General features: G+C 36.5%; 1 protein-coding gene across 29 annotated transcripts in view; it reads right to left on the bottom strand.

Annotated features, from left to right (window-relative positions):
• Window positions 1-306: 306 nt before the first annotated feature.
• WAC (WW domain containing adaptor with coiled-coil) overlaps window positions 307-19,412 on the bottom strand; it is an 86,974-nt gene continuing 67,868 nt past the window's right edge. For 10 of the 29 annotated variants that reach the window (XM_055275019.2, XM_055275018.2, XM_063637310.1 and 7 more), the window contains 7 exons: window positions 12,931-13,176; window positions 10,229-10,351; window positions 9,110-9,258; window positions 6,629-6,747; window positions 4,941-5,130; window positions 3,518-3,645; window positions 307-1,763 (listed from right to left, as the gene is read on the bottom strand). In XM_055275019.2, the coding sequence (XP_055130994.1) occupies window positions 1,694-1,763; window positions 3,518-3,645; window positions 4,941-5,130; window positions 6,629-6,747; window positions 9,110-9,258; window positions 10,229-10,351; window positions 12,931-13,176 (1,025 nt within the window). In that variant the 3' untranslated portion in view covers window positions 307-1,693. Of the gene's footprint in view, window positions 1,764-3,517; window positions 3,646-4,940; window positions 5,131-6,628; window positions 6,748-9,109; window positions 9,259-10,228; window positions 10,352-12,930; window positions 13,198-19,412 lie in introns of all 29 variants that reach the window. The other 19 variants (XM_063637300.1, XM_063637311.1, XM_063637306.1 and 16 more) reach the window with 5 other exon arrangements.

The raw sequence follows: 19,412 nt of genomic DNA, 5'->3' as shown, positions 1-19,412 counted from the left end.
GTAACATTGACATTGATGTCTAACATAAAAAACAAGCCCTTGGTGCTGCCAGTTTTGGAAGCACTTATCTGCCCCAACAGAAAAAAAAAAAAACACCAAAAAACCCTAAACCAATTAAAAAAAAAAAAGAAAAAGAAAAAACACCTTTCTAAATCAGATGGCAAGATTTTGATGGTAAAAGTTTTTTTGTGGGGGAAGAAAGTATTTTTTTCATGTGGAAACCCTTGTGATTTGATACATTACTGGCAGTGTGAAGCTAAGGCTATGTGACTAGTACTTTAGCAAAGGAAAAAAAAGTCAAGGTAATTTTATAGTAGCAATAGTTTCTTTTTTTATTTTAATATACTTTAGGAAACAATATACAAAGCTGCGCTTTCCTGCTATTTCCAGATAACAGCAGGAAGCTCCAATTACACAAATTTAGCGTTTTGTGATGGCTAAGAACAGCAGTCAGCACCAGACTTGAACAGTTAGCTACAACACAAACATCCTTCCAAATGAAATGTCATAATAGCAAGACAGGTAAACCAGGGTTTAACAAATGACAACCACTTGGGAAGTGACTTAATCATTCTTGTTGAATTTCTTATTTCATTAAATATCTTATACACAATTTCCTGTTAATACGTTTTAAACAAAACCTCCCTTAAGGAATTATTTCAATTAAGTATAAATATTCAACAAGAACAGTTCTGATAAAGAATCCCCAGGTAGTTCAAATTTTAATGTGCACTGACCGAAGGAAAAGAAAAATAACAATTTTTGTTTGTTTTAACATGTTTATTACAACAGATACAATTCACATCTGACTAGCTCTGTTTCCTCTTTCCCCTCCCACAACCATGTTCATTGGGCCATTTCCTTATATTTGAGCAATCAATGTACTTTGAGCACACATGCCTGTCCAGCAGTACTTTTTAAGTCCATTCTTACAGGGTGCAAATGGATTTCAATAATTTATACAAACAAGTAGGTTATGCTCAATCACTGCAATTTTAAGCTACTGTACACAGGAATGAAAAGGTTATAGAAAAGTGCCATAGCAACAGTGCCTTAAGAAAGGAGATAAAGAGGAGCCTTAAAAAAATGGATAAAATCAGAATTTCAGAGGGAAATGGAAACACACGGGAAATGAAAAACATTTCTCTGCAAAACAAATGGAGAAGCACTGCTCTTGATCAGGTGCAAGTGTGGAAACAGTTGTTTCATATTTTGTACACTGCCCATATGGTTCAAAATCGTATCCTTAGACACAGATCGCCTGGCGCTTGCACTGAATTTTTGAAAATGCAAGATTTCTGAATGATAAATTAACCCCCCCAATTTTTTTTTTCTTTTAAAAAAAGCTAATTTTGCAGACAGGTTTACATGTAAAAGGCTAGGTATTTAGCCACCTCAGCATTGATTAGTTTTGGATGTCTAAGCTCTGTTACACATGGCTTCCCATGGCTTCACTCTACAAAACATATTTACAACGTGAAGGATACATCTACAAGAAATCTACATTTCAAGGGTTTTACAAATCAATCTTGTATCTTTCCCCTGAATTGACTCTCACAGACCCCGTCCCCTTGTCATTTCCTTTGCCCAGCTTAACGGTCCAAAGTCTACTTAAATGCAGCTCAAAAATGTTAAGATTGGGCAACAGATTTACAGTTCCTGTTCTCAAAACCATGTGCAATTATTCACATCTTCACACCATGAAGGAATTCTGATTTTTTAGCTTTTCAAGTTCCTTAATTTGTTGTCTCAAAAATAGTATCCTGAAAAAAAAAAGCAGACATTAGAACCTGTGTATATATACAAATATTACAGAAAACCCAAGCTTTTATAATTGTAATTTTTAAAATTAAAACAAGTGATTTCTAATTAAGGCAAAAAAATTAAAAAAATTAATTTAACTATAAATTGGTTTACAGTTAAGACAAAGTAAACATTTAATACATAATATCTATTAAAGTATCAGGATGATGAAAGGATGTTTTAGTTTTCTAACAACTTTTTTTGTTTTTTATTTTTTTGAGACAGAGTCTTGCTCTGTTGCCCAGGCTAGAGTGCAGGGGTGCGATCTTGACTCACTGCAATATCCACCTCCTGGGTTTCAAGCAATTCTCCCTGCCTGAGCCTCCCGAGTAGCTGGGATTACAGGCACCTGTCCTTATGCCTGGCTAATTTTTGTATTTTTAGTAGAGACAAGGTTTTGCCATGTTGGCCAGGCTGGTCTTGATCTCCTGACCTCAGGTGATCCGCCCACCTCGGCCTCCCAAAGTGCTGGGATTACAGGCTTTAGCCACCGTGCCCGGCCTTTTTAACGATTTCTTAATAATTCCCTTGGCTCTAACGACTTAAAATGTATTACTTTATAAACTATCATCACAATAAAGAAAGCAGCAGCTATTATACATGAAATAAACCTATACTGCATGTTTTCTGGCCCACTATATAGTAAAGAGTAGAATTAACCAGGTGTAAGAGATTAATCATTTAGAACAGCAATTCTCAATGTAGATGTAGGTACATAAAAATGAAGCCAAAAACCAAAAATTGAAACACACAAACCCCACAGTTACCCAGATTCCCATGAACGTAAAAATATTTCCTGTTTTTACTCCTCTCTTCTGGGAACTATAATATTTATTGCCTGTACACATGAATTAGGCATAATCAGGCTGGCTTGATATTTGACTGTATATACTGTTTTCCTAAGATGCAATAATGAATAATTTCCTAAAAGTCTAATGATGTAACAAGCCAAAATGAAGTTTATGTTAGAACTACTTTCAGAGCAATCTGAGAGTATAAGAACCTAAATTGTTACTCAGAGAGTACCTCTAGATATTTTAGTAACTGTAAATAAACTTACTTTTTCAAGTTGTACTATAAACTACATTTGGTATTTACTAAGTATTTATGGTTTCTTGACAAGATTCAGTCTACCTGTAACTTTGTGACTTGCACAGACAGGACATAAAGCCATTGCCAAGTCTGTCCTCAACTCTGTAATAGGCATTAAAAAAAATACCTATGCTATTATTATTGTGACCTAGATATTCTATTTGAGTGAAACACTATATTAAGAAATGCAAGACGAGTTCAGGTGAAAAATACTAAGACAGCAGATACACTAAACTTGCTGGACAAATTCTTCCTATACTTTTCAAGGCATCTATTGATGATGCAAGGACAAATAATCTGAAATTTCAATGGAAACACCCTCAGCAAGAGAGGACATTTATAATTAGTTGTGGTCAATATTTCATTTTTTTCAATAATATATTATTGCAGCTTATGGAGTTATGAGAAAAGTCAAATGAAGCATTCATCATGGGTTAAGAGAAAATCGATAGGCTTTATCCCTTCACGAGAAATATTATTAAATTATGAAAATGCAGTGATAGAATGTGATCAATGTATCAAAGAGAACTTTACATTTCATAAAATGTGATTTACATCTTTAGTTCGATTTAAGAACCATAATCTTGAGAAACATAAAAATATATTTCAGTGAAAGACTTACCTTTGCTCTCGCAAAGTTGCTTGAATTTCACATACTCGGACTAAAGATCTTAAATTTTTTAATTCAGTACAAATTTCGGACATGTGAATAGTTCCCATGTTATGCGCTTCTTCACGTAATCTTGATGCCTGTAATTAAAGAAATGAACAAAACAAACATTAATATACACAAAATAAAACATGAAATTTCTGAGTACAATTTTATACTAGGATCAGAGAATAATCCTTTTCCCTTAAATACACAAAAATGCTAGTGAATCTAATGGGGAAAATTAATTTCTTTTAAGAAACTGTCTCTAAGGGTGGAAGGTACTTATTTTAATATTTCTCTTCCAAGTTGGAGAAAATAGGATTTCCAACCTGAAGCTAATACAGCACTAAGAAAGGACTCATAATTTGTGCTTAATAAAAGATGCTGGGTCAGCCAAAGAGATTGTCATTTCTGCAAGTTCAGGTATTAGATACTGATTCAAGAGCCTCACTATACTCCATCATAAGACACACAACATATTCTCTGTAAACTTTCGAACACCCCAGATGGCCAGTTATCTGATAAAAAGAAAGGGGCAAATGGCAGTAAGTGGAATGTCCTAAGGTCTCTCACCCCAAAGCAAAAATGTTTCCTAACTTCCAGTTGCTAGTCCAGTGGGAAAGTCATAGAAAATTAACAGTTTTTTTGTTTGTTTGGTTTTTTTGAGACAGTCTTACTCTGTCACCCAGGCTGGAGTGCAGTGGTGCGATCTCAGCTCATTGCAACTTCTGCCTCCTGGGTTCAAGTAATTCTGGTGCCTCAGGCTCCCGAGTAGCTGGAATTACAGGTGCATGCCACCATGCCTGGCTAATTTTTATACTTATGGTTAGAGATGGGGTTTCACTATGTTGGCCAGGCTGGTCTCAAACTCCTGGCTGGCCTCAAGTGATCCACCTGCATCGGCCTCCCAAAGTGTTGGGATTACAGGCATGAGCCACTGCGCTTGGCCAGTAGATTAACAGTGCTAATGGATTCTGAGACTATCAGAGAAGCCGAGTGGAAAAAGTACACTGGCTTTGAGCTACTCACTGTTAACTGGGTGACCCTGGGATCAAGGTCTTATGCACTATTTGGTCTTAAGGACTTCAATGGCAAAATGAGAAAACTCTATCTACACTGCTTAGCTGTTTTAAGAAGTAAAGAAAATAAATATAAGGCATTAAGCACTGAGCTAACTGCTGAGTACTTGACAACAGCGGCTATATAATGTTAAAATATTTTGTAAAACCAGAAAAGTTATCATACATATCAAATATTTTTTAAATGACTACACAGTTAGAGATTCATTATTTTAAATATTGCTTGAATTCAGTGGTCACATTAGATTTTCTAGTTGATTAAGTTCTGTTTTGCTGATCATCCAAAGGTAAAATCTAGGCTGTACGTAACATACCTGCTTCTCTGCATGATCTGCAGGCCATCCTTGAACGTGTTTTATGAGATTTTCACTGAAGTGTGCTGCTAGTGCAGGCGTTAATGAACACGTGGATCGGGCAGAAGAATTCTGTGGTACAACTGTTGCATTTGATGCATTACTACTATTAGAAGTATGATTGGGACCAGGTGATGGACTTCTCTGGCTACTAGAAAACAGAATTGAATGTGTAGTATGTTTAAAAGTAGTTTCTGGGTATCCTTATCCTAGAAACTGCATGTTAATACCTTTTATTAACTTAAAGATATCCAAATTCCTAAGAAATCTGTTATTTTAACGTCAAATAAAGAGAATTAACAATCCAAAGTATATTATTCCTCAAAACACTTTGGGGGAAAAAGCCCTTTTAACACTACCGTCAGAGTCAAATGTAAATTTTACTCTCCACATCTGAGAGCAGAACCTGCTAACTTTGTGTAGCACAAACACTAATAAGAATATAACTAAAAAAAGTCACATTTTAACAGCTGTAGATATAATGCACATCTGAAGACTGCTCATATACATCTAGGTAAGGGGAAAATATATATTGCCTTTGTTCCCAACGTCAGAACTGCTGAATCAGAGGGTGAAATAATGTGAAGCAAAATACAGACATTTTATTGGATAGCACTCAACAAGCATAGTGGCAAAACAAAACCAAAAAAATAACACTCTGAGATTCTTTATCTTCTTTTAAAGCCAAATGGTTTGGGCCAGGGTTGGGGATGTGGTGGTGAGAACCAAAAAATTTAATCACCCAAGTTGATCTCCTACCTGCTTCACCAGACTTGGCTCTGAATGAATTTCAGTTATTTCCAAAAACTAAATCTCCCAAAGGATGAAGAGTTTTCATCACTGAGGATATTTAAAATAATACTGCAGCCTCTAAAAACAATTTAAAAGAAGAATTTCCCAAAAATGTTCAGAGCAATGGCAACATTGCTGGAGTAAGTAGACAGCTTCCCAAGGTGATTATTTTGAAGGGAACAACTCTCATTTGGAGGTATAAGTTCTGAAATGCTTGTTTAGAAAACAACAATAAAAACAACAGGTGAATTATTTTGCTACCTCATAGCATGAAATAAAAAATAGGAAAATCAATCAAAGGAAAACCATTCATTCAACAAATGTCACTTAAAGTTGTGTTGTTAATGAACAAAGAAAAGTGCTAACACAATACAGCAGTATATAGAACCATCTAAAAAGCCATCTGTATAGGGTCACAGTTAAGCTATTGGGAAAGCCTGACATATACCAGTTGGGAAACATTGGCCCAAGTTTTAGATATGAGACTTTGGCTTTCATCAATATACTCAAACCAAAACTGCTATCAGGAGGTTAAAAAGTAAGGTAATTCCAACAAATATTGTAAAATCGTGTGCCTTTCTGGTACAAGTATCACAAATCTTTAGCCCCAACATATTGTACTGTGTAAAATTTTAAAGAGCCACTTTCTTCAAAATAACCCAGGCTTCACTACTAGACACAACAACCTACCCTCTTGTATACAGGTTTGTCTTTGTAAATTTTACAACATATAAGCCTACTTTAGGGTATTCATGGAGTTTAAGGTTAAGTTCTATTTTACAGATACAATATTCAAACAATGCAGTGTACCATCATTAAATAAAACAATGTGGTGTCAATATACAATATCAACCTACCTTGAGCGCTGAAGACTTCGAGGAGAGACAGGTTCATGACCTTGCTGCTTGTCAGCAGTTACAGGCTGCTGTGTGGCTGACTGTGACACTGGTCCTTGCTTAACTACTGGAGTACTAACCTGAAATGTCAAAATCTGGTGAGATGGTCTCCAAATCTAATTCACATCTCTCCCCCCAAAATCTAGGTAATCGTCTTAAAACACGTAAAATGTGGTGTTTTAAAGAAGACAGTCAAAGTTCTGAAACTTACATCTCATTTCTTTGTAAAAGCCCAAGGTCATAAAATTACTTCCCTATCAAACCAGTCTAAGAAACTAGTTCTCCTCCTTTACAGCTCAGTTTTCTTTCCAATACATTATTATCTCTTCTGATTTACTGTTACTTTTATATCAATAAAAGTAAATATGTATGCTACCACATCATAGACATATGGATGCTTAGATTTTAATGATATGGAGAAATATGAGTTATGGCCCATATAAAGTTCAACATCAGAGTTTTTCAAAGAGGTGTTACTCTACAGAGGTAGACTGAAGTCCATGACTGCCAATCAGGATATGTATTATATTCAGAAGCCACATAGAGAAAAGCAGTTTAAAATATAAGCTCTAAATTGAGGCACAAAGGCAGATGGAGTCCTTTGTGATTAAGTCACACCTGACTGCTGTTTTTCTTTTGGTAGGGTGAGGGGATATGATTAATAATTCTCCCTAACAAATTCGGAATGTCCTGCTTAACTTCTGAATATTACCTATCAATTCTAGTCAAGTCTTATAAAGAACATTTTAGCAAGCACTACATAAAAGCTCAAATGTTCAATTATTTTAAAAGCAACTTGAAGAAGTTTTTGGAACACAAAAAACGAACAGCTACCTGCTTAAAGGATTTTTTTTTTTTTTTTAAGACAGGGTCTTAATCTGGTTGCCTAGTCTGGAGTGCAGAGTGACGTGATCTTCGCTCACTCTAACCTTGAATTCCCAGGCGCAGGTGATTCTCCTACCTCAGCCTCCTGAGTAGTGCACATTGCCATGCCCAAGAAAGTTTTTCAGAGTTTCACTCTTTTGCCCAGGCTGGAGTGCAGTGGCGTGATCTTGGCTCAACTGCACCTCCACTTCCCAGGTCAAGTGATTCTCATGCCTCAGCCTCCTGAGTAGCTGGGATTATAGGTCTGTGCCAGCACGCCCAGATAATTTTTGTACTTTTAGTAGAGATCGGGTTTTGCCTGTTGGCCAGGCTTGTTTCACACTCCAGGCCTCAAGTGATCCGCCTGCCTCGAACTCCCCCAGCAAATTTTCAAATTATTTTTGTAGAGATGAGGTCTTGCTATATTGCCCAGGGCCTAATTCAATCCTCCCGCCTTGGCCTCCTAAGTGCTGTAATTATAGCTGTGAGCCACCACACCCGGCCTGCTTAAAGGAGTTGAAATGCTCAGTTTACAAGTGACTATAAAACCAATACTACCACTTATTTCACTTTTAACCACTATTTACTATACTCTTAAAATACCACCCTGAAGACAAGTTCTAAGCTCCAAAAATAACATCTCTTTTGCTGAAACTCACATTTTAATTCTTTCCTCCTTAAAATACTGGCAAATGATAAGAACTGCATAATAAACTAACAACTGTAACTTGGAATTTTAAAAATCAATCTAAATTGACCCTAAAACATGCAATGATCAATGGCCAAGGTAGGGAAGGGATGAACAAACGAGAAGACTTTAAAAGCTGACCAGCCACCTCTTTCACGTTATATTTCAATGCATTTTTATTTTTGGGCTTCTGCTTAAGACCTTACAAAGAATTATTTGGCATTAAAAAGTTTGAAACAGCCTACTGTTCCAAAACTACTCAAAAGAAATTCCCCCTACATTTACCATTTAGACCAGCAATTTTCTAACTGCACCTATGGGGCCAACCATGTAAGATTCTGCTGGGACAAATACAGGCAATATAAGCTTAGTAAAATTGGTCCCTGTATTCACAAACACCTAGGTTTCAAATTCTGACTCTACCACAGAAACTTGAGAGTTTGATTTTCTCATCTATTAAATAAAGCAAGTGATTCTCATGATGTGAAAATTAAACATACATTAAGTTCTTAGCACAGAAACTGCCTCATTTTTGAAATACAAATATGGAAAAGTCGCTGGAAAACATGTTCATTCATGTCTTTTGGAGTTTGAAAATTCTACAAATATTAAGACTCAGTATATCCTCTTTATCTCACTCTCCATGTGACAAATCCCAAAACCATTAGGGAACAGACTCAGATGGTGTATTAAAGTAGCACAGATTCAAAGCCCCTCTCTATCCCTCAGTGAACTGAGAAATTCTAGGCTGCATCTACTATCATACCTGTCATTCATTCCACCACTACACCTCATTCTCGGAGGGCTTTTTCTATAACAGATTCTAAAATGTTACTGACTTTCCAAAAGTAAGTAGTTTCTTTCCCAAAGGTCCCTCAAAGGTGACATACCTTTGGCTGTGATGAAACAGGAGGAGTACTGATCAAAGGTTTGATAGGGACTGTGTTAGTTTGAGGTGTGCTTATTCTTGGAGAAACATATGATCTTGGGGATGACGCATCAGACGTTAAAGACATCGGAGACTGATTAGATGGCTGGGCTGTAAAAAAGGGAAACAATTAATTTTAAAGAAAAACAAAACAGAACAAAAAACTAAAGTCCTTTGTAATATATGTGGCAAAGATATTTGTATCACTCTAAACCCCCCACCCCCATATTACCCAGAGAACACTTAATGGAATAAATCAGAATCTGACCTTCTCACTGGGCCACACTGACTAAGTGAGCTGTGTGTTCAGAGGTAAGCACACCCAGTGTGGCCCACTCTCCTTTATGTGGCTGTAACAGGAAGGTAGGCCTGAACCTATTCTCACATGGAAGGCCTCCTCACCATCCTTATTTCTTCTTTCTTATTCTACATTTAGGCCCAGGTATCCCACGCAGTCTCCTGCTCATGAGGCTAGCCAGAGGGTTGCAAGAGTCTCTGCACCATTATACTTCCATTCCAGACAAGGCATTCCTGCTGTTTATCAGCTTTCTGACAAAGTGACCCTTTCACTTCCCATTTGCTCCTATGTGTATCTCTCTCCATTTGGATACCTTCATGAAGAGGGATATCTAATTCAAGGCAGAAAATGAGCATTTCCATATTATCCAGTCAAAAAACATCTAACGTCAATCTGAACCAAACTTCAACTCTTCAAATACATGCAATGTTTCACAAAGATATATGGCACATCATAGTTTACTTTTAGCTTTGGCATAAAAAAACTCATTAATAACAAAGTCTGAATTAAATACTGTATTAAATAATTACAGATTTGATGGCAATACCTTAAGACAAATGTCAAAGCTTGCTTCATCTAAAAAGAAAGGAAATAAAAATACTACTGTATATGCCAGTGTTACCAAAAAAAAAACCAAAATTATTGTAGCTAATCTCTTAAAAAACTAAAAAAAAAAAAAAAAAAAAAGGAAAGAAAAGAAAAAACTAAATATAAAAAAGGGCTATTAATTCCAAAACAAAATCAAGATACCATTCTAGAGATATCTAAGATGAGTAAGAATACCTTGTGTTGAGAGCTGAGCAGCTTGAGAAATCAGAGACGTTATGTTGAAAGCAGATGGTCCAGCAGTAAGAAACTTATGAATTATAGACTGCAGTGAGGCTTGTGTCACAGCTGCTGTAAGAACTAAAAACATATTATTTCATACATTCATATAAAAACAAGAGGCTTATGTGGCATTAGTAACAACCTGACAAGGAAGAGAACCCACAAGAAACAAATATTTCCACCTAGAACTCTCAAAATAAAAGCCTACTAGGTAGGAGTAATACAATGGGTCCCAAGATGTGAAATGATCTGAGGCAGAGAAAAAGAAACTTACTGGGTTTACAATAAAGGTAAACCAACAGAGTTTCTTTTACACTAATTAAGATGATCACCTGAACAAAGTCTCTCTACAAAATTTAACGAGTGTTCACAGGAACTTCCGATTACATCAGAAACCTATTAGTATGTGACTGTTCAGTATGTTATATGGAATTCACTGGATAAACGATTGCTATTTCATGTGACTGCCTTTTTAGACAAGCTGGCCATTCAAATCCTACATCAAGATCCATCCTAATAATCTAAAAATGGATACAAAAAAGGGAGTATTGGCCAGACATGGTAGCTAACACCCAGCACTTTGGGAGGCTGAGGCAGGTGGATCGCCTGAGGTTAGGAGTTCGAGAACAGCCTGCCCAACATAGTGAAACCCCATCTCTACTAAAAATACAAAAAATTAGCTGGGCATAGTGGCAGGTGCCTGTAATCCCAGCTACTAGGGAGGCTGAGGCAGGAGAATTGCTTGAACCTGGGAGGCAGAGGTTGCAGTGAGCCAGGATTACGCCATTGCACTCCAGACTGGGCAACGAGCAAAAACTCCATCTCAAAAAAAAAAAAAAAGGTATTTAGAAATACCATGTATTTTTGATGTGTAAGATATTTTATTATTGACATTAACTATTATTTCTTCAACTATTTATTTTGGAGACAGGGTTGTACAATCACAGCTCACCATAGCCTTCACCTTCCAGGCTTAAGTTATGCTCCCACCTCAGCCTCCCAAGTAGCTGGAACTACAGGCGTTCACCACCACACCTGGCTAAGTTTTTGTATTTGTAGTAGAGATGGGGTTTTACCATGTTGCCCAGGCTGGTCTCAAACACCTGGGCTTCAGTGGTCCACCAGCCTCGGCAAGTGCTGGAATTACAGGCATGAGCCACTGCATCTGGCCTCCTCAAACTATCTAAAAGCCCCACTTTGCCTAAATAAAACACTTACCTACCACACAAGAGAACTGTGTGGTTAGAGAATAAAATAAAAATACAAAAAAATTAAGGACAGTAGGAACAGACTAATGACCAACTAGCCTGAGATAGCTTTATTTTTAGGATAAGAACTTAACCACTTAACACTACTTTTAAGTACATTATGTGAAAATGTACACAAAAATTGATCATTTTATTATTTATTTATTTTGAGATGGAGTCTTGCTCTGTCAGCCAGGCTGGAGTGCAGAGGCACCATCTCAGCTCACTGCAACCTCCGTCTCCTGGGTTCAAGCAATTCTCGTACCTCAGCTGGGAGTAGCTGGGATTTACAGGCATGTGCCATCACGCCTGGTTAACTTTTGTATTTTTATTAGAGACAGCGTTGCACCATCTTGGTCAGGCTGGTCTCAAACTCCTGACCTCAGGTGATCCACCCGCCTTGGCCTAAAAATTTATCATTTTCAACAGAAAATTTTGCAGTGCTCTTAGGAATTAACGTGTGAATGTGAATAGTTTCCAAATTAAAACCACATCTACTTTTATTCAGACTTTTTCAAAGTGGCTGCCTAAATATTCTGAAACATAAGTAGCATTACTGAAAAGGCTGGAATTAAATAATGCAATTCACCAGGAAAAAATGGCAATATTTTATCTAGTACCTATCTCCTCTCTTCTCAGAATTTTTTAAAAGTATTTTAAGTAGCTACCTGAATTCCTACTTTTCTAGTAATTAGCATATTTTAAATATTCTGAGTAATTATTTATACAGGTTTTTTAGAAACATACCAGAAGTTTTTATATCAATTTCAACAAATGCTCTGTTGTTTTAATGTAAAATTTTACCATACACATTAAGTACATAGAATGGCTTATCTGCAGTAACTACTAGACACATAACAAGTATTGAAAAATATACACAAGATCCAAGCACCACTAACTCAATTATACTACCAATAGTCTTAAACTACAGTGGATATAAATTTCCAAACCACAAAAAAAAAAAAAAAAAAAAAAGTTCAACTATAAATTTCAAAAGAGGCCGGGCGCAGTGGCTCACGCTTATAATCCTAGCACTTTGGGAGGACGAGGTGGGCGGATCACGAGGTCAGGAGATCGAGACCACGATGAAACGCCGTCTCTATTAAAAATACAAAAAATTAGCCGGGCGTGGTGGCGGGTGCCTGTAGTCCCAGCTACTCGGAGAGGCTGAGGCAGGAGAATGGTGTGAACCCGGGAGGCGGAGCTTGCAGTGACCCGAGATTGCGCCACTGCACTCCAGCCGGGGCGACAGAGCGAGACTCCGTCTCAAAAAAAAAAAAAAAAAAAAAAAAAAAAAAAAAAAAAAAAATTCAAAAGAAAACAAAGACCATTCCTAAGTTGGGGATTTTACTACTTACATAACTTTGCACAATGCAAATAAATTTTTAAAAAACTGTTATGAAGATTTACCTTCATTTATTTTAGATATGTCCACATTAGAATTATTAAGCTGCAGCGTGGCTTGCAAAGCAGGAAGCAATTGTCTAAGAAGATTTGGGTCCTGAAGTAAGGGAGGTATTGGTGACTGTGGAATAGGAGAAACAGGGACCGCTGAAGCAGATGTTGGAGGTGCAGATGTGGGGTTCAGTCCAGAGGCAGAAGACGTGGAAGGAGTTGTGCAAGAATGTGATACGGATTTGTCTCCTGATGTAGATTCTAAATAAAAAGATAATAAGCCTGAAAAATTATTTGAATAGAGAAAATTGGAACAAACATCAAAAGAACACCTCTCATGTGCCAGGCACCTAGGTAATCTCATTTAACCCTTACACATTGGAGTGCACAGAGAATGCTCAGTAAACATTCAAGTGACTAGAATAATGATTTAGACATTTCTCACCCTATTTCATAGGTAAGAAAGCTGAACAAGAAAGGTTAGATAACCTGAAGCCATAAAACCTGGTAAATCATACCCATATCTGATTTGAAAAGTACCAATCTGTCTACCAGCAATGCTACCTCAGAGATAATTATTTATTAACCACACATTCAAATAAGCTTCCATTAGGATAAAAGGACAATATAATTCTACAGGATTTAATTTATATCTCATGAAATAAGGTGAAAAATGTTTATGGCCACAGTAACAACCTACCTCAATAAGACATTGGTCTTAATACAAATCAGGACAAGTACCAAGGTGGTTACACCCAGAATGGGCTAAAGATGTGATGAGAAGAGACTTTTATACTTAATAACTGAGTTTTGTAACTACATACTTCCCTTTTCTAATTCAATATATAAGGCAATGAGCTATTTGTTTCATTTTAAGATTATTAAAATTAAAAAGGACACTTTAATAGTAAAAACAACCCACCTCATAGTATTTAGAAATAAAGGATGTATAAAATATGCATGGAAAATTATTTGAAAGCTGTTGTTTCAATTATTTATACAGATTTAATGTAACTGTAATCAAAGCCCCAAGAGCACTGTTAATACTATTTGACAAGCTAGTAACATAAATCCTGAAGATTCCATATCCTGAAGAAAAAGAACACTGCCAGCAGGACATGCCCTGCCAAATATAAAAACTTACATTTAAAACAAAGCCAGTTAAAGGTAGACTGAACTTCTGTGTAGGCATTTAAGTCTTTAAAACTATTAGAGGAAAATGTAGAAAGGTATTCATAATACCAAGCAGATGTGTAAAGTTACAAAAAGCAAAACAATTATATTCAAAGTAGTGGTAATCAGACTAAAGAATTTCTATAAGTCAAAAAAGACAAACTGCCCAATAGAAAAATGTACAGAAGACATTATTTCAAAGAAGGAACTTGAATGCCTAGGAAATTCAAGAAAAGATGCTCAACTTCTTTCAGAATCAGGAAAATGTAAAATAAAGCGACATATCCCTTTACACTCACCATAATGCAAAAATTTTAAAGTCAGACAATATCAAATGTTGGCAAAGAGTAATGAGAACATTTACTTAACATTTCTGATGGATAATAAATTGATATAACCACACTGGAAAGTAATTTGGCATTATTTAGAAAGTTGAAGACACAAACACTACATGACCCAGTAATTCTCCTTTAGGTACACACCCTCAGTGAAACTCAGATATATGTAAATTAGGAGAAATATTCAAAGACTATCATAACAGCACTCTGTTTGCTTTATTTTAGTACAAAACTAGAAACAACCTATTTCTTTAAGATTTTCAAGATCATATATACAGTACCAGCAAGCTTATTGAAAACAGACTCCCCTATGAGTCTTTTTACACTACTATAATGGTCGAAAGAACTAGGGATAATAGCTCTCTAAAGTGTGGATCTCACAGCTGATTTAAGTACATTTCAAAAATGTGTTGATTAACCATGACGAACTCAGAAGGACTAAGATATTTTTATTTGCGTAAGGGTATACACTTTTAAAGGAGGGTGCTTGAATCCAGCAGACTGCCTATTATTTTCAGCTTTGCTGTTCTGGATTCATAGACAAGCATAAAGAAACTCGAATAAAACAATAAATGTTTTCCTTGCAAAAATTCTGCTGTCAGATGGATGTGGTGGCTCATGCCTATAATCCCAGCATTTTGCAAGGCTGAGATGGGTGACTGCTTGAGCCCAGGATTTCCAAGACCAGCCTGGGCAACATGGCAAAACCCTGTCTCTACTAAAAATACAAAAAATTAGCCAGTTGTGGTGGCCTGCGCCTGTGGTCCCAGCTACTCAGGAAGCTGAGGTGGGAGAATCACCTGAGCCACGAAGTCGTGGCTGCAGCAAGCCATGATTGAGCCACTGTAATCTATCCTGGGCAATGGGAGTGAGGCCCTGTCTAAAAAAACCAAAAAACAAAAAACTGCTGTCAGCTATTGTATTTTATGGGGCAATCAATTATAGAGTATATTAGCAGTATTCTCCAGATCACATCCCTCTTAAAGGTTCTTTCACACACAACTTGGGGGCATCCTGATTAATATTAATAATGAAATAAACTCTTTATATCTACTTACTGCATGAATTAAACTAGTATTAATATCCCCCTGAAATTATCCTCATTCTTTGTTATTTCTGTAAATTTTCTTCTGCTTTTAACAGAAACAAGTTGGAGAAGAAAGTGCAAGGTGTTTACAATTTTATTTGGTGCTACCAAATCTATGAGACATGAAATATTAAAAATAAAAATTAAAAATCCGTCAGTGTTGCTCATCAAGCCAAGCAAAAGGGAAAACACTCCAAAATAAAAAACAAATACACATCATCATTAACAAAAAATAACAACAACATCCTTAATTTCTGTTTATTTACCCCAAGGATAGACTTCTTTTGCAGTTTTGGGGAATTATAGTTGAGTAGTGTGGAAACCAGTTGATCCTACTTAGTATTTATGGGACTCTTGGGCAAGTGACATCTCTGAAGGCCAGAATTGCTCTATGAAAAGGTTTGATTTTATTAAACCTTTTAATAAAGGTATTAGTCCTCAACAGACTGCTCATCGGAATCACTTCTAAAGTTAAAAAACAAAACACATACCTGGGCTCCAAGCCACATCTACTGGGCATATCTAACAACTTGTAAAAGTTCTATGTGTGATTCTGGCACTACTTGCTGTTTATGCAAAAAGACTGGAGAACCTCCAAGGTTCCTTTTAAGTTTAAAAACAAAAGAAAAACATAAAGCAAAATTGAAAAAATATAGCACAATGTGGAGAACTGAAATGAATAAAGATACGATCAGGGACAGAAGCGAAATCTTTTATCCATAGAGGTCTTCAGCATGCTATATTTACACTTTTTTTATTGCTCCGCTCTCTCAACCAAAGACACACATACAAACGTCCTTCCAAAGCATGTTGCAAGTTATTCACATATTTCTTATGTTACATGCCTCAATCTACATGTATAATACTAATAGGTGAGTTTAATAATCCAAACATAAAATGCTATTCTGGGAGGTAGTTTTACTTTTATCACTGAAATAGTATAAAAGGTAGAAGTTTTATATTTAAAGTGTTGGTTGGGTGCCCCTCCCCTTTGGTTTGGAGTGCCCTTACACAAATCTACCATATTACTCAGTATCTTCAATTACATAACATTTATTATCCCTCCTTTGTACTAGGAACATGAGCTTCCTCGGGAGAGGATTTGTGTTGTACCTTTTCTTTCCTGAGATACAGTCGTTCTCTGTCACCCAGGCTGGAGTGCAGTGGCATGATCTTGGCTCTGCCTACCGGGTTCAAGTGATTCTCCTGCCTCAGCTGGGATTACAGGTGCGTGCCACCACACCCAGCGAATTTTTTTTATTTTTAGTAGAGATGGGATTTTACCATGTTGGCCAAGCTGGTATTGAACTTCTGGCCTCAACTCATCTGCTCATCTCGGCTTCCCAAAGTGCTGGGATTACAGGCATGAGCCACCATGCCGGGCCTTGTACTTTTCTCTGTAGCCCTTGTAGAAAACAGGACTTGGCACCAAAATGGCATCAACATACACTTGTTGCCTGGGTGCCAGTTAATGACAGCATTCTTCAATACAGGTAACAGAAGCATGTACACATGCATTCGCATTTAACTTCTAGGCCAATCATCTTTATTGGCCTCAAAACTGATAATGCTAAACAATAAAAAAAAAAACCTGATAATGCTGGGAAGGTAGGCCTTATGCTTCCACTGATGTAACAGTCAAACAAAACGATCAATAGTTCATTTTATGCTATATTCATAAAGCTAAGTAACAAACACTATGTAGAGACAAATTTAACTTAAACTTATTTTAAATAATCTTATAAAAATAACTCAAACCACCTTTTGTAAACACAAAGGCAACAAAACTTTGGAATAACTAAAAAAAAAAAAAAAAATCAGTGTACTTTAGTATAGAAATAGATAATTTTTTTTTTTTTTTTGAGACGGAGTCTTGCTCTGTCACCCAGGCTGGAGTGCAGTGGCGCGATCTCAGCTCACTGCAAGCTCCGCCTCCTGGGTTCACACCATTCTCCTGCCTCAGCCTCCCGATAGCTGGGACTACAGGTGTCTGCCACCTCGCCCAGCTAATTTTTTGTATTTTTAGTAGAGATGGGGTTTCACCGTGTTAGCCAGGATGGTCTCGATCTCCTGACCTCGTGATCCACCTGCCTTAGTCTCCCAAAGTGCTGGGATTACAGGCGTGAGCCACCGCACCTGGCCTACAAATACATAATTTTAATTAACAACTTCATTTGTCTGAAACCTTTTAGGCTAATTTGTTAGGATATGAGGCTAATATGCTTAATAACATGTTTTACATGTTTGCAACAAACTGAACATAAACAGAAAATCCACATCTTTGAAAACAGCTAAACACAAAGAATGAATTTACGTTAAGAATGTAGTGTTTCTCACTAAAAAGTCAGTTCAATGCATTCTTCTGCTCTTGAAGAGTATCAGCCCTACTCTCATTGCTTCAATGCAAACTTTTCCAAGCATTAAGGAAACCTAGACTACTATAGATTAAGCTCGTCCAACCCATGGGCCACAGGCCACATGAGGCCTAGGACAGCTTTGAATGTGGCTCGAAACAAATTTGTAAACTTTCTTAAAACATGCAATTTTTTAAAAAGCTCATCAGCTATCATTAGTGTATTTTATGTGTGGACCAAGACAATTCTTCCTCTTCCAATGTGGCCCAGGGAAGCCAAAAGATTGGATACTCCTACTTTAAATGGTCTTTCAAAATCACTCTTTAGTAATGGAATAATATCTGGTTTTAGCTCTAGTGTTGACTTGTGTGTGCCTATGATCTTTCAAAGGATATTTTGTGATCTCTTCCTAAGCTATTTTAAAATTTCCTTCACTCTCCCATTTGACATTTCTGTGACTTGTTTATCTCTGACCAATTATTTGATATATGCTGTAAATGTCACCCTTTGATTTTAAATTGTACGTATTTAAGAGACAAAACTTCTTAATGCTTTATAATTATAAATTATTCACTTGTATTTCCAAATTCTGCTGGGGCAGGGCAGCCTACCAAAGACTACAAGCATAAAAATCTGTTGCTATAACCTCTTTCTAGGGTTTAAAATATTATCACTTCAACTCTTCTTATAGGTACCCTTGCAAACTACTGTAAAGAGCATAAACTAAAGTCAAACTTTATTTATTACCTATATTTTTCTGGTATGTCAAATCCTTTTCAATATACAGATCTAAAATGATACTAGTAATAAGTTTACTTCTAATCATTACTTTGGTGTTGTGTTTTGACAGTTGCTCTAATACTGAGCAGGACATGGGAACACATGAAACTCAAATTACTGCTACAAAGGCAGCCTGCTTTATCTATTTTGTAATAGTGGTGTTACATGGGAAACAGCAGATTATGAAGAGGTACGTAAGTGTAGTAGGAAAAAACCGTAAGGTGGGTAGGTGACAACACCTAAATCTGTGACTTTAATTTTTAAATTCATGAGTATTTTTACTCATATATCCTTCTAGAACTCAATGCATTTATAAATGTACATAAATATGCTGTTTTATAACAGAAAGTATCCTTTAACTTGTTTTATTCAACTGAGAAAATCTTTGTGTTAATACATACAAAAGAGAAGCAACTTCCAACAGATTTTGCTAAAGTGACATCCCATACTAGCAAGACCCACTTACACACTCCCACATACTGTGCTTCCCAACATTCAATTGTTGTCATTAGTCTCAAGAGTGAAAAATATCCTCCTAGTAATTTTCAACATGCACTGGCAATCTTTCTCTTGCATTGTTTTTATCCTGGTAAAGTATACACAGCATCAAACTTACTATTTTAACTATTTTACAAGTATAATGCAGTGTCTTTAAGTACATCCACATTTCTGTGCAACTATCACCACTATACGTCTCCAGAACATTTTCATCTTCCCAAACAGAAACTTAACACCCACTCCCACCTCGGACACCACCACAGTCCC

The sequence above is a fragment of the Symphalangus syndactylus genome, chromosome 4, assembly GCF_028878055.3.
Source record: "Symphalangus syndactylus isolate Jambi chromosome 4, NHGRI_mSymSyn1-v2.1_pri, whole genome shotgun sequence".
Lineage (NCBI taxonomy): Eukaryota > Metazoa > Chordata > Mammalia > Primates > Hylobatidae > Symphalangus > Symphalangus syndactylus.
This window is presented reverse-complemented; position numbering and strand designations above follow the sequence as displayed.